Source organism: Carlito syrichta, unplaced genomic scaffold (assembly GCF_000164805.1).
Source record: "Carlito syrichta isolate Samal-C Ts95f unplaced genomic scaffold, Tarsius_syrichta-2.0.1 Scaffold104763, whole genome shotgun sequence".
Taxonomy (NCBI): Eukaryota; Metazoa; Chordata; class Mammalia; order Primates; family Tarsiidae; genus Carlito; species Carlito syrichta.
In genome coordinates this window covers 97977-109204 of record NW_007048859.1, presented here as the reverse complement: position 1 = coordinate 109204, position 11228 = coordinate 97977, and the positions used below count along the sequence as shown (strand labels likewise).

Here is an 11228-nt window from a genome sequence, read left to right as displayed (position 1 = left end):
GTGAGTGGATTGCCTGAGCCCGCGGGTTCGAGACCCGCCTGGGCAGCGAGACCTCATCTCTACAATAAGTCAAAAAATCAGCCGGGCGTGGTAGCACATGCCTGTAATTCCAGCTACTCGGAAGGCTGAGGCGGAAGGATCGCTGGAGCCCAGCAGGTGAGGCTGTGGTGGCCAGGAGCGGCCACTGCACTCCAGTCTGGGCGACCGAGTGAGATTCCAACTCAAAATAAATAAATAAATAAATAAAACAGAAGGCTGGGATCCAAGCAGATGGGGGACCAGACCAGAGTGGCTGTATCAGGGGAAGAAGCACCACCACTTAGAAGGTGGTGAGGACCCTTGCCTGGCTTATCCTTGACTATGGGTAGAGTGGATATAACTGAAAATCGCTCCTTGGACAATTTTTATCAACAGATCTGTATCACAGGTTTGGGACTGAAATTCATATTATGGATGTGATGACCCCCCCAAAAAACATTCACACCCAAAATAGTTATGAATTGGTAGTGCCACAGAGACAAATACAAATTCCCTCCAAGAAACATACTTAAACACAGCTTTCAACGAATCCTTAGGTAAGTATGTATCTAAGGAACATGGGTTCACAATTTAAATACACAAAGTCACCATGAATGAGAGTTAAAAAAACACAAACTGAAGAATCAAAGACTGTAAATATGGTGAAAACCAATCACAGACAAAAAAAGAGCAAGTATCATGTTTTAAGAAATTCAGAGGTTATTGAAAGTCTCATGAAAGAACAACAGACCATTGCAAATGACCAAGCAAATCTGAAAAAGCAGCAACCAGAATTTTTAGAAATGAATAAAGTAACATAATTGAATGTACATAAACAATGAATGACACCACATACTACAAAGTTGAAAACAACAATTAATTGGATGGAAGGCAGAGGTGAAAATGTGTCTAGAACACAGCACAAGGTATTTGAGAAGTGGGAAATGTGAAAGAGATGAAGGGCTCCTGGAAGAGATAACAGAATGTAGGGAGATGCAGTAACCGAAGTCACCTGCACTTCCTGAATTGAAGATTTCTCAGGGGAGAAGGGAAGGGGGAAGGGAAAAGGAAAGCATGCTTAAATACATGGTCATCTCACAGCAGAAAAAGATACAGTGATCTTGAGAGCAGCTAGGCAAGAAAGATTACCTAAAAAAGAACAACAATTAGAATGATAGCTGAATTCTCAAAAAGCTAAAGACGGTAGAAAAATATCTTTAAAATATACCTGCTGAGAGGACAGAAAAGACACTTAAGAAAACGAAAACCAGGATAGAGTATTACCATAGACCAGCAACAAAAGAATTTTCAAAGAATAAATTTAAGAAAGAAGGAATAAAATCCGAGAAGGAAGGCCTAAGATACAAGAAGGAATGTGAGTAAACCTAAATGCATATAGACTATATGCAACTATAATGATAGTGTATAATTTGTCAGAGTTTTTAAAAAATAAGATTCCAAGACAAGAGGTGAATTCAAAAAATAATAAGGTAGGACAAAACCAAGGGGCAAAATAGTATGTAAATCAAGAGAACTTTGTAATGATGAAACTACTCTGAATATTTTACTCTAGAGTTGAGTAAAGCTATTGGCTAATTTTGAACTTCATTAAGTTAAATCTACATGTTAAGTTTTCTGGAATAATTACTATGGGAATAATTGGAGTACATAACTTCCAGAATAGCAGAAGGAAGCTGGGCTTGGTGGCTCAGCCTGTAATCCTGCGCTTTGGGAGGCTGAGGTGAGTGGATTGCCTGAGCCTGCGGGTTCGAGACCCGCCTGGGCAACTTGGCAAGACCTCATCTCTACAATAAATCAAAAAATTAGCTGGGCATATAGCGCACGCCTGTAGTTCCAGCTACTTGGAAGGCTGAGGCAAAAGGATCACCGGAACCCAGCAAGTCGAGGCTGCGGTGGCCGGGAGCAGCCACTGCACTTGTCTGGGCGACAGAGTGAGACTCCAAATCAAAAAAAAAAAAAATAGCAGAAGGAAAAATAAAATGAAAAACCAAACTCGATACAAAAGAAGGCAAAGGAGGACAAAATGGAAATTACACCAACTATGGTTGTAGAAAAGAATATAGACAATCACAATGAATTCTTTTTTTAAAGATCGTTTACACTGGTTTAAAAACAAGATCCAGACTGGTTGGGGTGGCTCATGCCAGTAATCCCAGCACTTTGGGAGACTGAGGCAGGAGGATCACTTGAATCCAGGAGTTTGAGACCAACCTAGGCAACACAGCAAGACCTTGTCTCTAAAAAAAAAAAAAAAATCAAAATATTAGCCAGATGTGGTGAGGCATGCCTGTAAATTTAGCTACTAGAGAGGTTGAGGCAGAAGGATTACCTGAGCCCAGGAGGTTGAGGCTATGGAAAGCCATGATTGTGCCACTGCACTCCAGTCTAGGTGACAGAGTAAGACCCGCCCCCCCAAAAAACATCCAGTTATATGTTACAGAGAATGATCAAAACATAAGGACGCAAAGTAATCTAAATATTTAATATAAGGCCTTGCTGAACTTATATTTAAATTAAAATATTTAAGAAAAACTTATCTCTACATGAAAAGTTTTTAAATCAAATTTGCCATTCCTGCACTGATACTAATAGGAGAGACAAATGAAAATTTGTAAATATCCAGATAATGTTTCAAATTCTCAGGCTTGGGGGAAAGAAGCACAGTGCAAAAGGCATTTAGATCAGTCAAGATACTGGAGCAGGTTATGTCTTTGCTTTGATTGGAGAATTAAGCACAGGCAATTTTGTTTGTACAGAAGAAAGTAAATTAGTCTACTCCTGAGTGGCTATAACTGATTCCTAAATTTACTTTCCCCTCCCTCTATTTGCTCACTCTTGGGACATTTCCATGGTTAATACCTAGCCCTGAGAAATCCGAATTTTCAAAGAGATTAGATAATAGAAGGCAAATCACCTCTAGGGTTAAAAAGAAAACAAAACATTAGCTGGACACGGTGGCTCATGTCTATAATCCTGGCACTTAGGGAGGCAGAGGAGAGAGGATTGCCTGAGCTCATGGGTTTGAGACCAGCCTGGGTAACTTGGCGAGACCTCATCTCTATAGTAAATCAAAAAAATTAGCTGGGCATGATGGTGCACACCTGTGATTCCAGCTACTTGTAAGGCTGAGGTGGAAGGATTGCCTGAGCCCAGCAGGTTGAGGCTGCAGTGGCTGTGAACATGCCACTGCCCTCCAGCCTGGGCAACAGAGTAAGACTCCAACTAAAAAACAAAACAAAACAAAAAGGTACCTGGAAAAGGAGAAAATGAGAGGTTCTGTGCTATCAGCAGGCCTGGGAGTGGACAGGGGAGTGGGAAGCAGGTCAAGAGATGAATATCCCCAAAGGACAATGTTTAGGTTAGATGAAGTCACAGCAACACAAGAAAAGACATCAACATTCCATAAGATTATTCTCTAACTTATGTAAAAGTCCCCTATTATTTAAGTCTGTTCACTGTGACCACAGTTTTTCAATTTTAAAAAACGAAAGTGGTTTGGAGACAGTGGCTCATGCCTATAATCCCAGCACTTTGGGAGACCGAGACATGAGGATCGTTCGAGCCCAGGAGTTCAAGAACAGCTTGGACAACATAGTGAAACCTCATTTCTACAAAAAAAATTTTTTTTAAAAATAAGCCAAGCGTGGTGTCCCATGTCTGTAGTCCCAGCTCTGAGATGGAAGGATTGCCAGAGCCCAGGTGATTGTGATCATGCCACTGCACTCTAGCCTGGATGATACTGTGAGACACTTAACTCAAAAAAAAAAAAAAAAAGAAAGAAATTTTCAGGTGAGATTTGTCTCACCTTTGTCCCACTGTCTCCTAGAACACAGTGTCGGGCACACAGAGTAGGTACTCAAAGTTTCTTTTCAATAAATCAAGAGATGGATACACTATTCGTCATCCAAATAATATGATTGAGACACTGACTGCTCTTACTGGCAAATTTTCTCAAAGAAAATTTCAATTAAATTTTGTGGCCCTGTGCTTCTTTGACAGCACACTCGAGGTAAGTAGGCTGGAAACTCAGGTCTGATTTTCTAGATGTGTTTATAGCTACATATTCGTCTCTGGAATTTTGCTGTTTATATCTAAAACAGCATTTTCTAATATGTGCCAGTATAACACAAGTTTTCCAATATTTCAATAAGGTTTTAAATTTTTTTAAAAAGTTTTCTTGGCCAGGTGTGATGGCCCACACCTGTAATCCCCAGCACTTTGGGAGGCTGAGGTGGGAGGAGAGTTTGAGGCCAAGAATTCAAGACCAACCTGGGCAACGTAGCAAAACCTTATCTCTACAATAAATAAATAAATAAGCAAAGAAAGAGAATATTTTTTTCACTTTTTAAAAGACAGAAATAGAAAACAGAAATCCGCCAGGCTCGGTGGCTCAGCCTGTAATCCCGCGCCTTTGGGAGGCTGAGGTGAGTGGATTGCCTGAGCCCGCGGGTTCGAGAACCTCCTGGGCAGGCGAGACCTCATCTCTACAATAAATCAAAAAAATGAGCCGGGCGTGGTAGCGTGTGCCTGTAGTTGCAGCTACTTGGAAGGCTGAGGCGGAAGGATTGCCAGAGCCCATTTGGTCGAGGCTGCAGTGGCCGGGAGCGGTCACTGCACTCCAGTCTAGGCGACAGTGAGACTCAAACTCAAAAAAAAAAAAAAAAAAAAGAAGAAGAAAACAGAAATCCAGTTGAACTCCTGTAGTAAACTGGAATTGGTTGTTCTTTTTTCCATTTCTTTGGAACATCTACTTAGCTCCCTGGCACCTTCCATTATAGATGTGGCCTCAGAAAAACTAAGAAATGATCTTATGAGCATGGGTGCTTTCCCAAACTCATCGTCTCAGTCCCTTCCAGTACTTTAAAGCTGACAAATTTCAACAAAGTGAATTAATCTGGACGTTGTGGGAAAATAAATACAATGGGCAACTCTTCTTTAGAAATAGTTATAAATACACATATTAAGAAAAGTAATCACATGGCACCCTTACTCAAAAATGTCCATGATGTTCGTGTTTTTAATTAAAGAGAGAAAGACACAGACATAGTTTGTCTTACATTTTCAGCTCTGTCCACTGTTAGCAGAAACGCTGGGAAGTGGTACAAACCTTCCAGGGGGCAAATTACCACCGACATGTATTCAGGGGGCAAATTACCACCAACATATATTTAAATCTACATATTCTTTAATCAATTCTCCTTCTAAAAATGTATTTTACAGATATCTGCACGAGTGCACAATGATATATGTATAAATATTTGTTTACCTTTAGTTATAATTTCTTAGGAAAATAATGAAATGTCCAACCATAGGAAACTGGTTACACAGATAGAGATCTACATTTATATGTCTATTATAGCCGGGTGCCATGGTTCACGCCTGTAATCCTAGCACTTTGGGAGGCCGAGGCGAGTGGGTTGCCTGAGCCAGGTGTTGGAGACCAGCCTGGGCAACTTGACGAGACCTCTTCTCTACAATAAATCAAAAAATTAGCTGGGCATGGTGGCACACACCTGTAGTTCCAGTCACTTGGAAGGCTGAGGCGGAAGGATCAACTAAGCCCAGCCCCAGTCGAGACTGCAGTGACCGTAAGTGTGCCACTGCACTCCAGCTTGGGCGACAGAGTGAGACTCCAACACACACACACACACACACACACACACACAAAGTCTCTGATGGCATGGGAACCAAGATTCAAACACGGTTATTTTTTGTTCCTATTTTAATAAATCTATAACCACATAAGCAAATAGAGAAAATACTGGCAAAAAAGATACCAAAAAATAAAATTTCCTAAGGAGCTGTGGTATTACAGAGAAAATTCTGATACGTGCATTACTTTTAGAATAAATTTTTTATTTTAAAAATAAACTGCAAATTCGCTTTTAAAAGTTTTGGATTTATAGGTTTTTTAAAAAATCATTTAGCTAAATAAATGAGTTGCTGTCAAATTTTATTTTTTAAATGTTGCTCAAGTAGAATGACCGGCTTTTGAAATTCACAGTCCTTCCATAATGAAACGATACTGTCTTTCAGTATTCCTGTGCTGCCTGCAAGAGAAAGTGAAAATAAATTTGCCAGAGAGAGGATTAATCTCCTACCACTACCCCCACCAAGAGGGCTGAGTTAAGTTTTTCATCACTCAGACCCTGCAGTTAACTTGCCTAGTGCCTGAAGACCTCATCAGTTTGACAGGAGTTGCTTCTTACCTATGGTTAACAGGTTGTGACATTCACCATTTACTATTTAATGTTCAAATAATATATATGCTCTGCTAAACTAAATGACAAATATAAAAATCTGAAATTTGGGTCGGGCACGGTGGCTCACGCCGGTAATCCCAGCACTTTGGAAGGCAGAGGAGAGAGGACTGCCTGAGGAGAGAGGACTGCCTGAGCCTGTAGGTTTGAGACCAGCCTGGGCAACTCGGCGAGACCTCATCTCTACAATAAATCAAAAAAAACTAGTTGGGCGTGATGGGCGCACATCTGTGGTTCCAGCTACTTGTAAGGCTGGAGTGGAAGGATCGCCTGAGCCCAGCAGGTCGAGGCTCAGTACCCATGAGCATGCCACTGCGCTCCAGCCTGGGTGGCAGAGTGAGACTCCGACTCAAAAAAAAAAAAAAATCTTGATTTCAAAGGTGGGAAAATTAGAGTAAAAATAAATTTTAATAGCTCCTTTGAGCACCAAAAATATACCATAACTGTGTGTATTTAGCCCACAGACTGAGACTTTTTTGCGAAAGTCTTCATTCATTCAAAAATATTTATGGAGTATCCACAATGTGCCAAGCATGTGGTTTGTGGCATTTCAGATGCATCCGTGAACACAACAGCCAAAGCTCTTGTGGAGTTTGCCAATTAACCACAGGGTGTACCTGTCTCATGTATGTATTATCTTTTCAGAAACACAGAGCACCCCACATAATCATACTTATTCCTCTGAACATCAGCCTGGGAATATCCCCAGGGACAGGCTGCCGGCACGCAGCAGCTTAGCTGAGAGCTGAGAGCTGAGGAGCTCACAGCATTCAAACTGGGCCACTTGGCTCAGGCCCTACCCAACCTGCACTCGGCTGTGTGCAGACCAGACTTGCCACCAATATTCCCCCTTTCTCCTCATGAATGCCAGTAGGTAGCTACTTAGTGTTTGGAGAACTCTGCATGCAGGGTCATAGGAAGAGCATGCATATATTACAGTTAAAGATGTACATATTCCACAACCTGGCAATTCTTCGCCTGGGCGGAGACCATAGAGAACTGTGTGAAAATGTGTACAAAGACACAGGTATCCTCCCAGCAGCAATGTTCTCCACAGCCAAAACCTGGAAGCAACCCAAATATCTAGCAAGTGCAGAATGGACAAATACATCGTGATATATTAAAATACAATGCTGTACTGCAATAAAGGCAAGCAAACCACAGTCACACAGCCACCACCACAGAATGCATCTCAAACAATACCGAGTGAAAAACACATCAGAAGAACCCTGTAGAGTGTGATACTATTTTCACATAGATCAAAACGCAATCATTTCACAACACCTTGAATATACTTAACACTACTGAACGTACAATTACAAATGGTTAAGATGGTAGATTTTGTGTTTTGTGTTTTTTTACTACAGTATAAAGAAGACAACTAAATTAATCTTTTGTTTAGGGGTATATGTGTGTGCACCTGCATGCATGTGTGCAGTAAAACTATTAAAAAAAGCAAGCGAATGAAAAACACAAGATTTAGGGTGAGCAACCTGGAAAAAGGCAGAGTGACATTGGAAAAGAACACAACGGGCCTCATGTTTTGTCTCGGTGAGGGTCTGCAGATATATGTGGTGGGCTCATGGTATTTGTTTAATTATTATGCATCTCGATTCGGATTCTTAATTCTTTGGTGGGTATCCGAATGTTTCACAAGTTTAAAAAATAGGGAGGTGAGTGGGTGAACATCAAGGTGAACAGATTCCTGGCAAAGGACCTAACACCGAAGGGTACAGTTGTACCTAACACTAAATGCTTTGACACAGTTCAGTTTTACAAAGTACAAGAGCAGAAGAGAGTGTAGTAATTTCAACTGGAGGGAGGAAATGGTGGAGGATGGTCCCAGTCATTTGAGGAGAGCAAGGGAGGCAGAGAAAGGCAAGTGTGGGGAGTAAAGGGAGAGGCTGGGAAGGACTGGCAAGCAGAGGGGTGCGGACACTCTAAGTCACCTTCCAATCCAAGTGTCAACATTCCATCCACCAGGAGCCTCTTCAGTGTGCTTTCATCATGTATCCTTATCGCTTTTACTTTCATGTGAACAGTGATAAGGATAATCCCCTCTACATAAGAAGTCATTTCTAGACCCCATCGAAAGTTAAAAAGTGAGCTAATTTTCCACCGCAAATAAGAAACTGTGTTAACAGTAAGGTATTTATGTGACAAAAGAAGAAACAGGGACTAAAGCAAATAGTTATTTTTTTCATCCTCTTTATGAAGTTTCTTTCCTTTGAAAAACCTTGTCCAAGCGAACTTCACCTGTACGATGACCACTTATGTACCTAACCTTAAATTGTACCACACATCTTAAAAAAAAACGAAAAGAAAAACGTTGGCCAAATAGGTAAAAATCCTATATAGTTTTTATTTTATATAAAGAATATGGAAGCATGTCAAAACCAACCCCAAAGCAGATACCAAATTTTTCACTGCCTGAAGTCCCCTGAACAGGCAGTTTTCAGGTTTGATATCCATGAACTGCTGCTTCCCAGTGATGGAAGTCATGGTTAAAACCAAAGATTAATCAAAAGATGCCCATAAGGGACATGCTTGATAAAAGTCCCAAGCCATAATAAAAGGAAACACTTGTGTTACAACACTACTTAAGCTCAAACTAGAAGAGGGAAAGAAGAACATGTGAAAACAATTTTTTCTATCACTTAGAAGCCAAGACACAAAAATATAGATTTCTGCAGAATAAAAGTAAAAAGTTTTACCCCGAAACAAGGAATTGTCAAACATGAACACACAAGGCAATATGTGAAGCCCTACCCAGGAAGCAAAACCGCGCTTGCATAGAAAACAGCACCCTTTGATCCACAAATCCAGTACAAGAAGATCAGTTTCGCATACATAGGTCTGCTAAAGATAAAAGCAAACGTCTCCAAAACCCACCACTGGCGACAACCTACAGTCTCACAATGTTGCTGAAAGCTGCCAGAAGCACCCAGAAGTCAGAGGATAAAGGAGTCACTGTGAGAGGGGTGTTGCTCCCCCTCCCTTCCCTCTAAGAAAGGTGGGGAAAGGAAAGGGGGAGAGCTTGCAGAGGGACTCACATGGCCTTTCCATCGCCCCAACTTTTTGACAGCCTGGACCCACATCCTGCGGAGGACTTGAGCGGTCTTCATGGCTCTGGAGACTCGTGGGCCAGGCTGCCACCTACATCCCTGGCTGCTCACCCATTTCCATCACTCCACGTGGTTACATAAGGCGGATACAATAGTGGCCCACATTCCCAGCAAATCCTGTTGTCATCTCGCACAGTGACACATCCATACAGCAGGGACGCCAAACGCTTTGAAAAGCACCACTTGTGAGGGAAAAAGAAAGCGGTCTGGGTCTGCAACACTTGTAACTGCTTTCTCTTCGTCCCTCCCTCCCTCCCTCCCTCCCTCGCCAGGACACTAGAGCATTAGAGCAGATATTTCTTTCAGGCTTAGAAAACAATTCCGTATCTAAGTAGAAATTCTTAAGAAAAGGAGATACTTGAGAGCAATACTATGGAAAAGAATTTGGAAACATATTTATTTATACAATAGACACACACACACACACACACACACACACACACACACACACACACCCCAAGTGTAAACCAGCTGGAAACAAAGTGACGATGTTTCAGGTCAACTGAATGGCTAATGTTACATAGAAATTAAAAGGCCTGAAGAGAAAATGTTTCGCATCCTTGGAGATAACTAGGGGATGATAAGACATGGGCAGCCAGAGCAAGACAGAATGCCTGCTCAGCAAAGTTCTTGCCATTTTCTAAGGTCTCAGTAAACCAAGCAGATAAAAGAATAACAAAGAGTCCTGTTATCTGTTTGTCTTGATCACTTGGAGAAGGAGGGTTGGGAAAAGTTTTAGGTTTCTGAACATCCAGCAAAGACTTTATGGGATGCCTGGAGCTTCAGAGCTGGGGTTGGGATTTCAGAACCCTGGTTTTGGCTGCACAGTTAATGTTACATACCAATGGGCTGAACCAAGCACTTTGTAAATGAAGAGTGCATCATCTGATTTGTATGAGAATGAGATGCTCAACAATTTGGACCATGAGATGAGAACCGTATAGAAAACAAAGTGAAACAGAGGCTAGTGAGTTTTTATTTATTTATTTATTTATTTATTTATTTATTTGAGTTGGAGTCTCACTCTGTTGCCCAGGCTAGGGTGCGTAGTGGCACGCTCACAGACACTGCAACATTGACCTGCTGGGCTCCGGTGATCCTTCTGCCTCAGCAAAAGTAGCTGGAATTAAAGGCGCATACTACAATGCCTAGCGAATTTTTTTGATTTATTTTAGAGACAAGGGCTCCCCATGTTGCCCAGGCTGGTCTCGAACCTGCAGGCTCAGGCAATCTACTCACCTCTGCCTCCCAATGCGCTGGGATTATAGGCTTGAGTCATCACACTCAGCCAAAAGTGAGTTTTTTAAAATCACAAGATCTGGGATACAGTCCTGTTCTGTACTTAGCTGTGGAGTCACGAATATGTTGTATCTTTCTTTGTGCAATGGAGACAACAACCATTCACACATCAGAGAGAGGGTCAGTGTCAGCAAGAAATGAGGTGGCCTCTACAAAGCACGGTCCTGAATAGGCACTCAGAAATGTGCATGTCCTTCCTTGGGATTCTTTTTTCTTCTTTGAGTCAGAGTTTCAACTCTGTCACCCAGGCTGGAACGCAGTAGCACGCTCACAGCCACAACAGCCTCGACCTGCTGGGCTCAGGTGATCCTTCCGCCTCAGTCTTCCAAGTAGCTGGAACTACAGGTGAGAACTACCACGGCCAACTAATTTTTTTGATTTATTGTAAGGACAAGGTCTTGCCAATTTGCCCAGGCTGGTCTCAAATCCCCTGGGCTCAGGCAATCCTCACAACTCTGCCTCCCAATGTGCTGGGATTATAGGGATGAGCTACCAAACCTGGCTC

The 11228-nt window shown here is 41.9% G+C and overlaps 1 protein-coding gene across 1 annotated transcript in view; it reads right to left on the bottom strand.

Annotated features, from left to right (window-relative positions):
• The window catches only part of TJP2 (tight junction protein 2), a 51881-nt gene extending 42457 nt beyond the window's left edge, over positions 1-9424 (bottom strand). Inside the window, 2 exon segments of the mRNA XM_021716269.1 lie at positions 9271-9330; positions 9332-9424. Coding sequence (XP_021571944.1) covers positions 9271-9330; positions 9332-9424 — 153 coding nt within the window.
• Between the last annotated feature and the right edge of the window lie 1804 nt (positions 9425-11228).